At 44.0% G+C, this 17,354-nt stretch overlaps 2 protein-coding genes across 2 annotated transcripts in view; one reads left to right on the plus strand and one right to left on the minus strand.

The window, feature by feature from the left end:
- Positions 1 to 8,496, plus strand: part of LOC105467082 (cell division cycle 23) — a 34,278-nt gene extending 25,782 nt beyond the window's left edge. The window contains exons 10-16 of the mRNA XM_011716448.2: positions 3,187 to 3,340; positions 3,459 to 3,578; positions 3,910 to 3,985; positions 4,309 to 4,370; positions 5,942 to 6,020; positions 6,100 to 6,219; positions 6,700 to 8,496. Coding sequence (XP_011714750.1) covers positions 3,187 to 3,340; positions 3,459 to 3,578; positions 3,910 to 3,985; positions 4,309 to 4,370; positions 5,942 to 6,020; positions 6,100 to 6,219; positions 6,700 to 6,870 — 782 coding nt within the window. The 3' untranslated portion in view covers positions 6,871 to 8,496. The remainder of the gene's footprint in view (positions 1 to 3,186; positions 3,341 to 3,458; positions 3,579 to 3,909; positions 3,986 to 4,308; positions 4,371 to 5,941; positions 6,021 to 6,099; positions 6,220 to 6,699) is intronic.
- On the minus strand, positions 8,487 to 17,271 carry LOC105467088 (kinesin family member 20A). The gene is made up of 19 exons (XM_011716460.3): positions 16,908 to 17,271; positions 16,265 to 16,450; positions 14,593 to 14,682; positions 14,376 to 14,495; positions 13,651 to 13,789; positions 13,343 to 13,530; positions 13,126 to 13,255; positions 12,753 to 12,947; positions 12,537 to 12,648; positions 12,362 to 12,430; positions 12,015 to 12,158; positions 11,716 to 11,881; positions 11,444 to 11,608; positions 11,174 to 11,313; positions 10,923 to 11,025; positions 10,414 to 10,612; positions 10,084 to 10,175; positions 9,713 to 9,850; positions 8,487 to 9,048 (listed from the first exon to the last, which is right to left on the minus strand). The coding sequence occupies exons 2-19, from the start codon at positions 16,427 to 16,429 to the stop codon at positions 8,731 to 8,733; spliced, it is 2,673 nt and encodes an 890-aa protein (XP_011714762.1). The 5' UTR covers positions 16,430 to 16,450; positions 16,908 to 17,271; the 3' UTR covers positions 8,487 to 8,730.
- Positions 17,272 to 17,354: the final 83 nt, after the last annotated feature.

The following is a 17,354-nucleotide window of genomic DNA, read 5'->3' on the forward strand; positions in this document are numbered from 1 at the left end:
GTCAAATAGCTACAGGCAGAGACATGGTCAGGAAGTAGGTTTATTCTGTGCACTGTTCTATCCCCATCTGAGGAGCAATCCTGCCTTCTTCCAGGGAGAGCAGTACTTGTTTCACTTCTCTCAAAGTAAACAAGGTTTGGGACACAAGCATAAAAAATATATGAAAAATATCTTTTAATAAACAGAGAGTGGGCCATGATAACTCTAGCAAGACTAGGTTTACTCCCAGAAAGCTGACCACAGAACACTTTGACTCTAGCTGGGCACGGTGGCTCAAGCCTGTAATCCTAGCACTTTGGGAGGCCGAGACGGGCGGATCACGAGGTCAGGAGATCGAGATCATCCTGGCTAACATGGTGAAACCCCGTCTCTACTAAAAATACAAAAAAAAAAAAAATTAGCCGGGCGAGGTGGCGGGCGCCTGTAGTCCCAGCTACACGGGAGGCTGAGGCAGGAGAATGGCATAAACCCGGGAGGCGGAGCTTGCAGTGAGCTGAGATCCGGCCACTGCACTCCAGCCCGGGCGACAGAGCGAGACTCCGTCTCAAAAAAAAAAAAAAAAGAACACTTTGACTCTAGAAAATTAAATTTTAAAATTATTACTTGACTCACTTTTGATAAGAATTCAATTTGCATGATTTGAAACTTTAAAAGAATAAAAAGGTATAAATATTTTATTTTTGATACAGTGTCTTGCTCTGTCACCCAGGCTGGAGTGCAGTGGTAAAATCATGACTCACTATGGTCTTGACCTCCTGGGTTCAAGCAATCCTCCCACCTCAGCCTCCTAAGTAGCTAGAACTACAGGTGCACACCACCATGCCCAGCTAGTTTATATTTTTAAAAAATTTTTATAGAGATGAGGTTTCCCTATGTTGCCCCTGGTCTCAAACTCTTGAGCTCAAGCAATCCCACCTGGGCCTCCTCAAACGTTGGGATTACAGGTGTGAATCACTGCACCCAGCCTTAAAATTTTTTTATGGTTATTCAAGACAAATGTGAATAGATATTCATGTTTACTTCCTTTTTATGACACAAAATGTAGCATATTACACATACTCATCTGCATCTTTATTTTATAATTTAAAATATATCTTGGAGAACTGTCCTATGAACACAAAAAGAACTATATTCAGGTGCAAAGTATTTTATTAGAGGGATAATTTAATTGAATGGCCTCTTATTGATAGACATTGGAGTTATTTCTAGTCTTTTGATTTTAGAAAAATTTTCTTTAGTGACTAACATTGTCCATAGTCCAAGGTTTTGTGCATTTGTAATTTTGACATATTGCCAATTACCCTTGTAGTGGTTATACCAATTTACATTCGAGTCAGCAGTCTGAGAGGACCTGATTCTTCAAGCCTCTACATCTGAGTGTGTTATCAAACTTTAGGATGTTAGCCAATATCATGGGTGAAAAATGGTATTTAAGGGTAGTTTAGTTTGCATTTATCTTAGGAGTGAGGTTGAGCATCTTTAAAATACTAGGAAATGGAAGTATAGAATGAAACTAAACTAGCATTTTCTTCTCTTATCAAGACCAAAAACCTGCACACAGCGGACCCCAGAGAAGGAAATCTCAGCCTCCTCTGAGAGGCATTTGGGAACAGACCACCCCTCAGTACAAGTACTTCACATGAATTAACCCATTCAAATTCACACGTCCTTGAATGATAGGCGCTGTTATACCATTTTACAGATGAGAACACTGAGGTTGAGAGAGCACATTCCCAAGATCTGTTAAGTGACAGAGCAGGGGCTTAATCCTAGGTCTGGAGGACTTCAGGACCTGGATATCAATGACTAGCCTGTACTATTTAGGATGCTGTATTTATGCATGGAGTTTGAATTAGGCCATTTATATGCTGTTCTCCCATCGGATTTATGCTCTTCTCCCTGGTCTAGCCATCTTCCAACTCTGCGCCTGGTTTGGAAGGGTATATTTTTTCTTTAATGTAGCTCTGGTTCATTGCTTTTCCCTGTAGATTTTTGAGATGCAGCAAGTTCATTCTCAGGCAGTCTTGACCTCTCTGTACTTTACTGTACTTTACCCTTTTCTGCCTGTGTCTTGATAGAAGTCACTGTGTTTGTAGCAAATTATAAATATTGATCTGTTTTCTCTCTCACCTTCATATAAATATGGGAGTTGGAGCATTGGGCTGTGTAGTGATCATTTTTTAAAAAGCAATTGGGGAAAATTTATTTCTTGCTTATATATCAGGGATTAACTCAACATAAGCATGTGAGCACAAAATAATGTAAGATTAGTTGATTTATAATTCCTTATTAAACACAACTGAACTTTGCTAGAATTACTTAGGAAAGACAGATTCCTCCCAAGTAGAGCTATGACACTGAAAATACTGGGCCGGGCACCGTGGCTCACGCCTGTAATCCCAGCACTTTGGGAGGATGAGGCGGGCGGATCATGAGATCAGGAGATCGAGACCATCCCGGATAACATGGTGAAACCCCATCTCTACTAAAACTACAAAAAAATTAGCTGGGCGTGGTGGCGGGCGCCTGTAGTCCCAGCTACTTGGGAGGCTGAGGCAGGAGAATGGCATGAACCTGGGAGGCGGAGCTTGCAGTGAGCTGAGATCGCACCACTGCACTCCGGCCTGGGCAACACAGCAAGACTCCATCTCAAAAAAAAAAAAAATTAAAAAAAAAAAGAGGCCGGGCGTGGTGGCTCAAGCCTGTAATCCCAGCACTTTGGGAGGCCGAGACGGGCGGATCACGAGGTCAGGAGATCGAGACCATCCTGGCTAACACAGTGAAACCCCGTCTCTACTAAAAATACAAAAACTTAGCCGGGCGAGGTGGCGGCGCCTGTAGTCCCAGCTACTCGGGAGGCTGAGGCAGGAGAATGGCGTGAACCCGGGAGGCGGAGCTTGCAGTGAGCTGAGATCCGGCCACTGCACTCCAGCCTGGGTGATAGAGCGAGACTCCGTCTCAAAAAAAAAAAAAAAAAAGAATACTTTTTTTTTAAACCAGAATATGTGATATATGAAATATATTTCCCAAGGGAATATTTCCCTTTTGTACAATTTGGGTGTTTTGCCAGGACTTTAGAAGGAATGGATTATGGTTTCACGCCCATTTGGTGGAATGCTATCTATTTTAATAGACTTTTATTTTTACCTTTCTGATTATTCATTTTTTTGTTTGATTTTTAATCAGGCAATTATTACAGTTTACGTTCTCAGCATGAGAAAGCAGCCTTGTATTTCCAGAGAGCCCTGAAATTAAATCCTCGGTATCTTGGTGCCTGGACACTGATGGGACATGAGTACATGGAGATGAAGAACACGTCTGCTGCTATCCAGGCATATAGGTGATTATCTAGAGGGCGGTGAGGTAGAGCAGACTGCTGTGATGTTAGGAGCCTCTAAGCCTGCAAGTTGCTAACCTTGATTCTGCCTTCTTAACAACTTGTCTTTTCCATTTCTTAGACATGCCATTGAGGTCAACAAGCGGGACTACAGAGCTTGGTATGGCCTTGGGCAGACCTATGAAATCCTTAAGATGCCATTTTACTGCCTTTATTATTATAGACGGGCCCACCAGCTTCGGTAAGCCTGGTCACTTGACAATGCATCTGATATGAGAAGGGCTAATATCTTTTTTTCCCTCTTTTGGTAGCTATTGACAAATCACAGTAGATGGTTTTTACTCTTGGGGATCTGAGTTTAAAGTTGCTAAATGCTGTTTGGTTATTTTCATTTACTGTATTTCACTAATGGGTTAATAGTATAATTACGAACACAAAGTAATCTATTATATGGAGCATTAAGTAAAAGACCAGTTGTTGCATAGATTTGAAATAGTGGTGTACTGGTTCCTCAAGGGAGAACCTCAGTTTCTGTCAAGTCTTTGCTCAGACTGCCTATTCTTCTTTCTCAGACCCAATGATTCTCGCATGCTGGTTGCTTTAGGAGAATGTTATGAGAAACTCAATCAACTAGTGGAAGCCAAAAAGGTACCTTAAATTGGTTCCTGAAGAATTTGAGTGGAAATGTGCTGTTTAGATGAAGGTTGGGCTATCTGTGCTCTAATTTTCCCCTTATTCTGATCTAGGTGCATAGGAAAGTCTGAATATTTATAGATACATAGTCTGAAAGCAAAGCTGGGCCAAGGTCATCAGTGGGAATGTCAGTGTGTAGCCTAGACCTATCAGAACTAGTAATGCCTTGCATTCTATAAATCTGAACTTCTGGGAGGCTTGCAGTGTCTTAACCTTCATATGATTTAGTTGTGGCACATGGGACAATGGTCAAAATGACCAGTTTATTTTTTTGACAGTGTTACTGGAGAGCTTACGCCGTGGGAGATGTGGAGAAAATGGCTCTGGTGAAACTGGCAAAGTGAGTGAAAGGAGTGAAATGCTATTGATATTTCTGTTGGCTTCTCTGGGATGTGGGTCCTGCATGTTCTAGAGCCTCCCATCCACCCATAATTCTACGTGGGTGTGGGGATGTAGCAGGATATATGAATGCTGGTCTGTGAATGTAGCCATCTTGACCCTAGAGAATGCCATTTCTGGCCAGGCGCAGTGGCTCATGCCTGTAATCCCAGCACTTTGGGAGGCCGAGGGAGGTGGATGAGCTGAGGTCAGGAGTTCGAGACCCAGGAGGTGGAGGTTGCAGTGAGCCGAGATCGCGCCATTGCTCTCCAGTGGGGGCAACAAGAGTGAAACTCTGTCTCAAAATAAATAAAATAAAAAGAGAATGCTACTTCTCTTGAAGGAGGGCAGTTGCTTTCCTATTAAAGCAAGAGATCAAGATTGATTTGAAGAAAGGATAAAATTTTTGTGTCTAGGAAAACTACTTTCAGTATTAATTTCCTAATAAGGGCCAGAAAAATTAGGAATTACTCAAAGAGTAGGCAAAGAGGTTCTTGAATGTAAAGAGGTTCCTGTCTGGATTCTTAGGAAAAAAAATTGAGTTGCTTGGTGTCTTTTTTTTTTTTTTTTGTAATTTACAGACAGGATCTTGCTATGATGACCAGGTTGGTCTTGAAATCATTGGTCTCAGCCAGATTAGAGAGTAGCTAGGATTATGGCCCTGTGCCACCATGCCTGACCACTTGGTATCTTTTTTTTTTTGAGACAGAGTCTTGCTCTGTCATGCAGGCTGGTGTGCAACCTCTGCCTCCTGGGTTCAAACGATTCTCTTGCCTCAGTCTCCTGAGTAGCTGGGATTTCAGGTGCGTGCCACCACACCTGGCTAATTTTTGTATTTTTTAGTAGAAACAGGGTTTTGCCATGTTGGCCAGGCTGGTCTTGAACTCCTGATCTCTGGTGACCCACCTGCCTTGGCCTCCCAAAGTGCTGGGGTTACAGGTGTGAGCCACCGCACCCAGCTTTTTTTTTTTTTTTTTTTTTTTTTGAGTCAGAGTCACACTCTGTGGCCCAGGCTGGAGTGTAGTGGTGTGATCTTGGCTCACTGCAACCTCCACCTCCCAAGTTCAAGCAATTCTCGTGCTCCAGCCTCCTGAGTAGGTGGGATTACAGGCATGTGTCACAACGCCTGGCTAATTTTTGTATTTTTAGTAGAGATGAGGTTTCACCTTGTTGACCATGCTGGTCTCGAACTCCTGACCTCAAGTGATCTGCTCTCCTTGGCCTCCCAAAGTGCTGGGATTACAGGCACGAGCCACCTTACTCTGAGTATTACTAGATAATTTTTGCAAGGATGTATTATCTAGCTTAGATATTACTGTTTACTAACTCTCCTTCCATCATTAGCAGAGTAATTATTCTAAGCTTTGATAACAGTAACTATGACATCTAATACTATTCTAGTTCCAAGAGTGTCATTTATGTTAAAATTGATACTTACCTATGTATTGGTTTTTTTGGCCGTACTTTTACTTTTTTTAATCACTAAGTTGCTTTGGGATTTCATTGGTACTTAAAGACCAGTTTCTTTTGTAGGCTTCATGAACAGTTGACTGAGTCAGAACAGGCTGCCCAGTGTTACATCAAATATATCCAAGATATCTATTCCTGTGGGGTATGTATCATACATAGCGTGAGAATTGTATTGCTGATATTATTACTGTCACCTCAGTCATTTTGCTTTCTCTTTCTAGGAAATAGTAGAACACTTAGAGGAAAGCACTGCTTTTCGCTATCTGGCCCAGTACTATTTTAAGTGCAAACTGTGGGATGAAGCTTCAACTTGTGCACAAAAGTGTTGTGCATTCAATGATGTGAGTATCAGTTCTTTAATAAAAGGTTTGAATTTTAGGCTAGAACATAAGATACTTAAGTGGAAAGCCTACCTTGGCCAGGCGCAGTGGCTCACGCCTATAATCCCAACACTTTGGGAGGCTGAGGCAGGAGGATTGCTTGTGCCCAGGAGTTCAAGATGAGCCTGGACAAAAAAGGGAGACCTTGTCTCTACAAAAAATAAATTTCACCAGGTTTGGTGGTGCATGCCTGTGGTCCCGGCTACTTGGGAGGCTGAGGTGAGAGGATCACTTGAGCCTGGGAGGTCGAAGCTGCAGTGAGCCTTGATCACACCACTGCAGTGTAGCCTGGGTGACACAGTGAGACCCCATCTCAAAAAAAAAACAAGCAAGCTTACGTGCCTGCCTTGATCTGTGGAACTTGTATATCAGCATCTTAATAACTTGTTTTTGAGACTAGCCTTGGACATGTTTTGAAACATTTGCCTGACTTTGTTGCAGACCCGGGAAGAAGGTAAGGCCTTACTCCGGCAAATCCTACAGCTTCGGAACCAAGGCGAGACTCCTACCACCGAGGTGTCTGCTCCCTTTTTCCTGCCTGCTTCACTCTCTGCTAACAACACCCCCACGCGCAGAGTTTCTCCACTCAACTTGTCTTCTGTCACGCCATAGTTGGCTACTGTCAAGCCAGCACATTGTTAGACCCATCTTAATTAAGCCTTACCTCCATGTAAAGAACAGCACGTCTGTTCCAAGGACCTCAGCTCTTCTTGTTTCTACAGATGGCAACAGCTCCATAGGGACAGCTTGTATAATTACCTTCAGAGGCCGACTGACAGAATGCTGGCAGGAATAGACATTATCTTGCCAGTTAGAAGTACTTCTATCTCACTTATGTCCAGAGAGTGGCTATAGATTTTGGCCTTCTTCTCTGAAAAAAAAATTTTTTTTTTTTTGCCCCCAAGAAAGTCGCTTTTATAGCACTTTAGCACAGGCAATGCTACAGGAACAGTTTCAGTGCTGCTGAGAGTGAAAGAAAGGAGGAAAGTCTGCCGCTCTACAGTCAGCTAGCAGTAGGGCACTGAGTACCCTAGGAAGAAGTCAGAGCAATGGATACAAATGACCTTGCTCTTGGATTTGCTGAGCATGATCCCTATTCTGATGTCAGAGATTAGGTTTAAATGGAATAGAGCTATCCATTTGTACTTACTCTAGGGAGACAATCTTCCAAAACAGTTTTGGGGGGTCTTCTAAAAGCTTTCAAATTGGAAGTAATTTACTAGAGTTGAATAAAAGAAGGGCAAAAAGAATCTCACAGAGCTTGGAACTGCTGATAGCCCTTACTGAGGGCAAAAGATGGCTATATTGTTAGCTATACTCCTACCAAAGCAAAGCAAGGTGATAGGATTATAGATAATTTCACGGACATTTGGAAATAACATTTGTGATTATACAGACAAAAATAAACTCACTTCAAGCTGGTCTGTTTTAATAAATTTTCAATGTAATTGTCTATTTTTTTCCCTCCCATCTGCAACAGAATACATTTTTTTCAGCCTTTATCTAGATGAGGTAAAGGGAATCATTCTTATGGTGCTCTTGGAGAGTTTCAGGCCTGTGCATGTATGTGCAGCAGGAGGTAATATGCTATAATATCTGCTGTAATATATTTGCACAATAGATGCTATGGATCATTCTGAGCTCAGGGTCCAGACTTCATTCTTATTCCCAGAATTTTGTGTTACCTTTTTACCTCCTAACATATGTTTGTTTGTTGAGACAGAGTCTTGCTCTGTCACCCAGGCTGGAGTGCAGTGGGGCAATTTCGGCTCACTGCAGGCTCCGCCTCCTGGGTTCACACCATTCTGCTGCCTCAGCCTCCCGAGTAGCTGGGACTACAGGCACCCGCCACCATGCCAGGCTAATTTTTTTTTTTTTTTTGTATTTTTAGTAGAGACGAGGTTTCACTGTGTTAGCCAGGATGGTCTTGATCTCCTGACCTCGGGATCTGCCCGTCTCAGCCTTCCAAAGTGCTGGGATTACAGGTGTGAGGCACCGCGCCCGGCTGACACTTCATCTTATGTTAAGGAAGGTTTAGAATATCTAATACAACTTGAATTCATCTGTTACTAAGCCTTCTTAAGCAAGCTGTATACTAGTTACTGGTCTCCACTGCCATGCCTTTTCAAGGTTCCCATGGTCCAGAATGATGTTTGATTCTCAATTTTTCTGCCCCTTTTATAATTTGTTTTAATGATTTTGCTACATTTTGAATTCAATAAAAAATGTGAACAATAATATCTTTAATATAACTGTTTTTGTGTGCATAGATACCATAGAAGTAAATAAAAAAAAAAACCCATGAGATTACATAGGTGGTTATAATATAAAAGTGGGAAAAAAGCTAGTGTCTGAGTATTGCATCATGGATATAATTCCTGATATATGGTAAAGCATAAAAGAGACCTATTTTTTCAGGAGAGTAGCTGACCCACCTCAGGGCCACGACTGCTCTTCTCTTTCCCCACAGCCTTAGTACTTTTTGCCAAAAGGCCCAGATTTGAGTAAAGGGGAGCGCCGTGAGCGTAGGATCCGGGCATAAGGGCTGCAGTCTGTTGAGCTTTGGCAGGTTGGTGTCCGGGGAAGTAAATTTCGAAGGAATGGTTTCTTCCCTGGTGGTTGTTGGTTTGGTTGCTGGTTTTCCTGGTTGGCACCAAGGCGCTTTTTGGCAGAAACCTGGCCTTGGAGTTTTAGCACAGTATGATACTGCTCAGCAATACATGCTGCCTTCTTCCGAAGATCCAGTTTCACTAGTACCATGTTGTTCTGCAGTTCAGCCAGAGTCTGGTCCTAAGGAAGATCAATAAAGTTAGAGAAAACACTTTTGTCTGGTATATTAGAGAAACGAGAGGGCTAAGGGTAATACATACCATCCATTACTAGTTACTAACAACTGTTTCTTAAAAGATTAAAACTCTTTAAGGTCAGAGCTTATAACTGAATAAGGGGACATTTTTCTGAGAACAAAACATAAGCAGTGCTGAATAGGACATCTAACACATAAGGTAGCTTGAGTAAATTTAATTTCTAAGTGCTTCAGTCTCTAGATATCAAATTAAATGTTGAGTTTAAGATATACAGTTTTAACATTTTAATATCTCTGGAATCAGGATGCATCTTACTGATGAGAAATGTCATAGCTAAATTGTTACTTTTTTCTTAGTAGTACATAAAATAATGGTTTCTTATAATCAGTAGCATTTTAGATGAAATATGATAGTAACTACTTCCGTAAGGTGACTGTGACAGAAAATGCCTATAAATTACTTAGCACAGTGCCTGCTACTTAGTAAATGCTTAACAAAGAATAGTTATTTTTACTTTGCAAATATATTGCTCTCACTATAAATTCAGCCTAAAAATCTTTACCTTTTTCTTCTGGTCCTCTTTCCTTTCTCACATACACATTGGAGTGGGCTGGGAGGAGAGAAGTGGGTATATAATTTGCCCTAACCTGTTTGATTAAGATGTCATCACAAGTGGTCAAGGCTTGACGAAGTTTTCCTGCCCCAGTGCTGTGGCAACAAGCTCTCTCTGCTGATTGGAGAGACTCACCAAGTTTCTGAAGCTCTGTCCGCAACAGCCTTATATTCTGAAAAAGGGGAAGTAGGAATCATATTGTAGCCAAGAGCAACCAGGATAATGATCTGGAGGGGTCAGGTAGCCATTTGAAGAGAAGTAAAATTAGAAAGGCTAGTCAGCTGAGTGAAATAGCCACTTTCCTGAACTGTGCACAACGAACATCTTCACATGAACCAGTGATAGAGTGTTGCATGTGGGAAATTACCTTAGGTAAGAGTTTGGTAAACAGAGAAATGTAATTACCTTCTGGCCCTCTTCTAACTTCTTGTCCACATCAATGGTGAAGGGCTTGGCTGAGGGTGGTGGTTCTAACATTTTCTGATACTTATGCAACTCTGAGGGAAGGAAACAGGAAATTTAAAATATGTGGGGGGTGTTTTAGCCTTGGACTAACCTTTAACAGTAGCTTGCAGCAAATATAAAAAGTGAGGCTATGTGCATCCTAGATTGAAATGTCAGGGGGATGTAGCTTGCAGTTTAGGAAATTATGTTACAGCAGGAGTTAGAGGACCTGGGTTTGAGTAACAGCTCTTCCCTGAACCACTGTTGTTTCCTGCCTGTCTCTTTCCTCACCTTCAGTGGTGGAGTTTAGCTCTGCTTTGCACTGGTGTAATTTAGCTTTAACCTCCTGAAGCTGCTGGGTGGAGGCAGAAGCTGCCAACCTTTGTGACCGCCGTAGGGACAATTCAGACCCTGATTGCTGATGGGCCACTGACTGTTGTCTGGCTTCCTGCAAGAGAGCTTCTAGCTCTTCAATCTTTTCATCCCGCTCCTAAGAGGGAAGCAGAGAGCACAATTCTTTGCAGAGCCAGAAAAATACTGCCAAGACAGATGACTGAACAAACAAAGCACTTGTGACACTGATCCCTTGAAAACCTTTTGTTAGCACTTAATACGATTTCCTGGCCAACTAAACCCTTAATTCACCAAACATAGGTTGAACCCAAAGCACTATGGGTAATAGAGAAAAGGGAGTTCTATATTCCTGCCCTTACTGGAGTAGTTTATAAAATCGCTTTACTTCAGGCAAGCTAGTGATGGAAATCTGAGCAGCTAATTGGAGCTGGCTCAGGGCAACTCACCTGAATCTCTTCTTGGTAAAAACTTGTCAGTGACTCCTTGAGGATATTTAGTTTTTCTTCATACATTTCCTCTAATAGTTCCTTTTGGGTGTCCAAATGTTCACTGTCAGAAACAGAGGAGAAAAGAGAAGTAAGTGAAGGTTCCGAGGAGTGAACTTGGGAAACAGATCTTGAGGCACAACTCCACCTAACTCCTTACTTCCCACCCTCTGTCCCAGGTGACAGAGCAAGAGGGGTCACTCAGCTAGTACCTGCACCACTGTTCCCGCTGTTGCATCTGTTCTACCATCTCATTGCAAATTTCATCTCGGAGATGCATCTCCAGCTGCAGCTTTTCCTGTCGTTCTTTCAAAAGCAGTGTCTTCATGGCTTCCACTACTTGCAGGAGCTCCTAGGAGAGACACACATGTCAGAGGTCATCAGACGCTCATGCCCTCAAAAGGCACAAGCCCAGCTGGAAGGCACTATGGAAAAATGTGTAGCTACTAAGCTGCTACACTAAAGCTTTCTTGTATTCTCACCTCTTTGCCATACATGGAGATGTCAGTTTCGTTTTCAATGTCATCATCAAGGCCTGCGTCTGCCTTAGCTCCTTTCTCTAAGCTGGGGGGTGCCTGAAGACTATGTTCCTTGATGAACGAGTGCAGGGATGGGAATCCCAGTTGCATAGGTGGGGCATGCACAAGCTAGAGGGAAAAAAAATATCTTACTTGACTCCGTAAGTAGTCCCTAGGAGCTTTCTTAGAGTTACTAGTTCCAAGTGAGCACACCCATCACACCTCTGGCTTCTCACCTGGCTAGCAATGGCTGAGAACTTGGCCACATGAAGAGTTTCATCATAGGTAGACGCACAGGGATTCACATTGACAATCATGCAGGAACGGCCTCGGCCTGTGAAGAAACCTTGGAACACTCGAGTCAACTTGCTGTCACGGAAGGGAACCAGGTTCTGCTTTGACCTGGCAGAGAATCAGAGATAATAGAGCTGTGAACAGAACACCAGTCCTTTGGGTATCCTAGCACCATCCCCACTGGTGACCAGGAAGTCTCTTGGCAAATTTCTGAGCCCAGGGCTTATAGTCAAAAGCTCACCGGTTCTGCTGATTTTGACGAAGGGCAGCAATACAGCGGCCCAGGGTGTGCAGAGAGGTGTTAATGTTTCCTGCTTCCTTCAACCGTTCACCACTCTTCTGATCTTTGCAGCGCTCTGAGCCAGCCAGATCACAGAGTGACAGCCTAGAATGATGCACAGGATCTGACATAAGGGCCTCACATGTTGAGCCTTCTGGCCCTTTTTGTAATTCTGGAAAGGGGATGGCCCACTAAGAATCTCTGTACCCAAAGAAGGAGAACAAGTAGTTCCCCTAAGGATCTCCTCCATGCTTTCCCAACTATCATTTATGGCCAAGAAGCCCACATTTCTAAATGGAAAAACTTACTCGCTGATCTTGGGGACGATATCTCCTTCCCCCTGAAGGTGTAGGATCCTGATTGAGAAGATGCTGTGACTGGAAGTTAAGAAAAACAAAAAGTCATTGCACATCTTCCATAACCAGGCAGAGGACTAATGTTTCCTGGAACACAGTGAAGAGTTTATTCTTACAATCTACTCACCTGCGGCTGGAATTCTGGTTGAGGTGGGTGCTGGCAAAGCTCTGGTTCTTACGACCCACTTTCAGGAGTTTCCAGGCCTCCTCAGCATCTTGCACATGAATCCAGTTGAGATCTGGGGCCAAAGGAGAGGGGTGTAAGATGGGAACATCCAACTCTTGCCAGTCTCTCCCCAGTTGCCCTCCAGCGTTCATGCCAGCTTCCCCCATGTTCCTTTACCTTTCACATAGGGATTGCCATTTTGATCCTCGCATAGCCGCAAAGTCTGCCTCTTGCGCTGTTGGCTAGGTGGTTCTAATAGGTCATAAAGCAGTTCGTTGTAGATCTCAAAGAACGAGACCCAGACGGAGAAGCGAATGTCTGCCGGGACAGGTACTGGGGCAGTGTCTGGCTGTGCCCATCGGTGACTTGTTTCTGGGGAAGAAGCCAATGTATAGGGCATCAATCTAGAGCAGTTCATCTCTCTTTTGGCCTGCAGGGGCCTTGGAAGGCACACCTCAGATTGTAACCTCTGGTCTGTACTCCTGGCAGCTATTAGGAACAGGGAGTGAGTTCCTACTATTTCTTGGCAGAGCCCAGTCATGGTACATACCATCCAGCTGGCTACTGCTGGTACATTGACTGATAGAAGAGAGCCCAGCAATGCCACTGTCAAAGCTGGTGCTGGTACCTATCCGACTTTCAATGTAGACACTCCTCTTCAAGGAAGTGGACAGCTCCTCCTGGAGGGGCACAGGGAGAAGGTAAGCACAAAACTTCCCCGAGATTTGTACCCCCTGCCCCCACTGCCATGGATATCAATGCTTTACCTCTTGGAGGCCTCCATTTAGCAGGGACAGCTTCTTCATTTCCTCCTGTCGGATCTGCTTGCTGTCTAGCCAGATTACCTCATTAGAGAGCAAGGGCTTTAGATCAGGTGTTGGATGAAGCTGGCCTTGGAGGCTATTGAAGATCAGTGCCAAGGACCGGGGGAGAATCCCTCCATCCTTGATGGTACCTGGAGGCATATGATGGACAGCTGAGGCAAGTGCCCTTCTTCCCCTAACTCAGAGTCTCAAAAGGTAAAAATAACACCATTACCAGCCAATCAGGAATCCTGTGAAGTCTTACTACTTACCTTGAATTGTGTGGGTTTTCCCTGAGTTAGTGACTCCATATGTATAGATAAGCCAGTTCTGCCCTTTGAGTACATCCTTTACCATCTCCTTCACAGTTAGGTTGAAGAAGGATGCTTGTCCCACTTCTGGCCCAAAGATCTAGAGAGAGACCCAGTTTTTTAGAGGCCTATCCTTCATCTCCCACTTGCCTCCTGTGCAGAGCCAGCAGATATATTCCTTCTTGAGTGGTTGGCTCTGGAGACCACTCAAGCAGCTTCTTCCTGCCAGCTGTTCCCTAAACACTGAGGACTCAAGCACTCTCTGCTAGTCCATCTTTCAACCAAATCAACAAACACTTAAGGAATGCTATGCCCTAGGCCTGATGCTGCACACACAATGGGGTAATATAATGGCCCACAAGCGTGGGCTTTGGAGATACATGGATCTAGACTCAGGTCCTAACTCTACCAGTGACTAGCTACATGGCTTCAGCAATATTACATTCATTGAGCCACACTATCCTTGTGAGGAAAATAAGGAAATAATGATAATAGCAATAGAATTTTTCAGAATTGATATACATATGTTGCTTGACACATTGACTAACACATAACTAGGGCCCTCAAAATTGTAGGTGTGCATATACAAGGAACTCACAGTCAGGTAGAGAAGCTTTCCCTCTAAAGAGGGAATAAAGTTGCCCTTACATGTTGGTCCTTTGTTCACAAACCAGTACCCTTCATACCTGGGAAAAGGTGAACCTGTGGGTGGCTTGGCCAATTCCCCGCTCATTGCTCTTCAGGGCAAAAGAGTCCTTGGGTGCTTGTAGAACAAGGGTCTCCACATTGTCAATATGGACACAACCCTGAGAAGGGAGAAAATACAGTTGTCACAAAAGGCATTCCTGGGAATCTTTTGTACTGCATCATTTCACCTTAAATCCTCCCTTCTCAGACACTTACCTGATCTTCCTGTCGCTCCAACTCTGAAGGTAACAAGGGCCTAACCCTCAAGTATACTTTCACCTTCTCCGTACCGTCCTCAGATGGAACCTGTGGCAGAATTCCAGCCCAGAACCACAGATTAATTTCAGCAGCAAATGGGCAAACAGTAGTTTCTAGGAACCATGATAACAGTACCCCATTTCACCTCAAATGTCTCTGTGCAGCTACTCTTTGGTTCCACAATCATTCCAACCCACATGGACATTTTTACTACTTTGTCACCCTTCCCTGTCTCATCATTATCCTGCAAACCTGGCTTGCCACACCAATGATCTGAGTTAGAATTTATTGACTGGTATGAAAATTTGTATGTGATATTAAAGCAAAGCAGAGGCAAACACACTTGAATTTGAGTCCCAATTCCATCACTTAGTAACTATGAGACCTTGAACTATGAGTTCTTGAAAGTCTTTGCCTCAATTTCCTCATCTGTAGAATGGAGTTAATAATAGCACCCATGTCATTAATTCAGCAGATACTTAGAGGCCGGGCGCAGTGGCTCACGCCTGTAATCCCAGCACTTTGGGAGGCTGAGGGGGGGGGATCACCTGAGGTCAGGCATTCCAGACCAGCCTGGCCAACACAGCAAAATCCCGTCTCTACTAAAAATACAAAAATTAGCTGGGCTTGGTGGGGGGTGCCTGTAATCCCAGCTACTGAGGAGGCTGAGGGAGGGAGAACTACTTGAACCCGGGAGGCGGAGGTTGCAGTGAGCAGAGATTGTGCCACTGCACTCCAGCCTGGGCGACAGAGCGACACTCCATCTCAAAAACAAACAAACAAGCAAACAAACAAAAAAACCCAAAAAAACAAAAAAACCCGCAGATATTTAGAGTGCCTACTATGGCCTAGGAACTGAGAAGCTCTGATAGTCCATAGTGAGAGACATTATCAAGGACCATGCTGTCATGGAACTTTTTAAGTCTCTAAGAGAAACTCTATAAAAGCACAAAATGTGACAATGTATGTTAATGTTTAGCATAGGACCTAGTACAGTGTTTCTCAACCAGGGTCATTTCCACTCCAAAGGCCATTTAAGCAATGCCTGAAGTGCCTGAAGACATTTTTTGATTGTCACAAATGGGAAGGCACTACTGACATCTAGTGGGTAGATGTCAGGAATGCTGTTAAACATCTTACAATATACAGGACAGATCCCTACAAGAACTGTCTAGCCCCAAATGTCAACAATGCTGTGATGGAGAAACCCTGGCCTAGCAGGAAAGCTACAACAAATTGAAGCTATGGTGATACTATCAAAACCTGAACATACATTCCACTTACATAATGCCTATATGACCTTGTGCAAATTATTTAGCACAACTGGGCCTCAAGGCAAAGAGAGATAACTATTATTCCCTGATTAACTGAGAGCATGCACTTGAGGGTATTTCATTAATGCAATGCAAATAATAGTTCTTCTGGACACACAACTCTTAATTTTTTTTTTACTTGTCATGCCCTTAATTTTTTTTTCTTTTCGTAGCCATTTTGTCCTACATGCCCCTAATTTTGAATTGATCTCTCAAACCTTCAGGATTGCTAGTCTTTGACCTCATACTACCGTGTATGGACAACTATTGACCTGAGGATGTCACTTTCTGCCCCAGCCACTCCCCAGTTCCTTTACCTGCTGCTTGTCCTCTAGGGAGGTAGAGATGACAGAGCAGTCTGACAGCAGGTTCTTGCGTACCACAGACCCCAAATCTGCAGCTGTGGACTCAAACATGGGAGAGACTACGACATCGTCATCGGACAGCAAGCCCGCTGGCGGAGAAAGGATCCCTTGCGACATGACGGCAGGGGCAGCCTAGGTCTAAAAAGAGACCAAAAAGTGGGCAGGGAGAAGAACCTTTAGGGACAGAAGGGGCCGCGAATTTTAGGTAATAAGTCCCTTGCCCCAGGACACCGGGTCCCGCTCCCTACTTCCTTTCCCCTCTAATTATCGGCAAAGGGGAAGGGAATGAGAGAAGTTCACTTAATGAACAATCGAGAGAAGTTTGAGGTTGCATTTCTGAAAGCGAACAGAAGTCCACAGAAATCTGGCTCCAAAAGCAAAAGGCCAGGCCTAAAGTAGGGCACCTCGCCCGCCGGTGCTGTGGAGGTGGTGTCAGGATCCCTCGGCTCCTTCTCTAACCTCAACCCAAGGACCACCGTGAGAACAGAGATGCAGCATTAAGAGAAAAACAGATGGCTGCAGTTCCGATTTCTTAAAGCCTATTCCGCGTGGGCAAGAGCTGGTAACCCGGGCTCCAGCACAGCCGCACACTCACCCGAAGACGTGCCACTTGCTCCTCCTCGGGTACCGGCTCACTCACACCTGGTCGCCGAACCTGGACTTTCGCAGCCGGAGAGCACAACTCCGCCCACGAGGTGCAGCTTTGTTACCGATACAATATTTTAAATTACGCGCTGCGTTCGTTCGGCCAATGAGATAGGGAAGTCTGCAGCTACCAATCCGCGTAAGGAAAAGGGGCGGGTCCGACTGGAATTCCAGTAGTTTGCATCCGCTTGACCTCTCAGATCTAATGTGGGTCCGGGTTACCAACTGTCGCGGGTTAGGAGTTATTTCGCTTGGGATTCTTCCAGCTTAACCCTTTTTCTTGAACCTTAGACATTTCTTACCTAAGAACCCTAAAGGAAATCTTGAGGCTTCAGCCGCCAACCCCTGTCCTTCCTTAGCAAAAATCTTAAAAGGATTGCACAAGATAACTGGTTTA

This window comes from Macaca nemestrina, chromosome 6, assembly GCF_043159975.1.
Source record: "Macaca nemestrina isolate mMacNem1 chromosome 6, mMacNem.hap1, whole genome shotgun sequence".
NCBI classification, from domain to species: domain Eukaryota; kingdom Metazoa; phylum Chordata; class Mammalia; order Primates; family Cercopithecidae; genus Macaca; species Macaca nemestrina.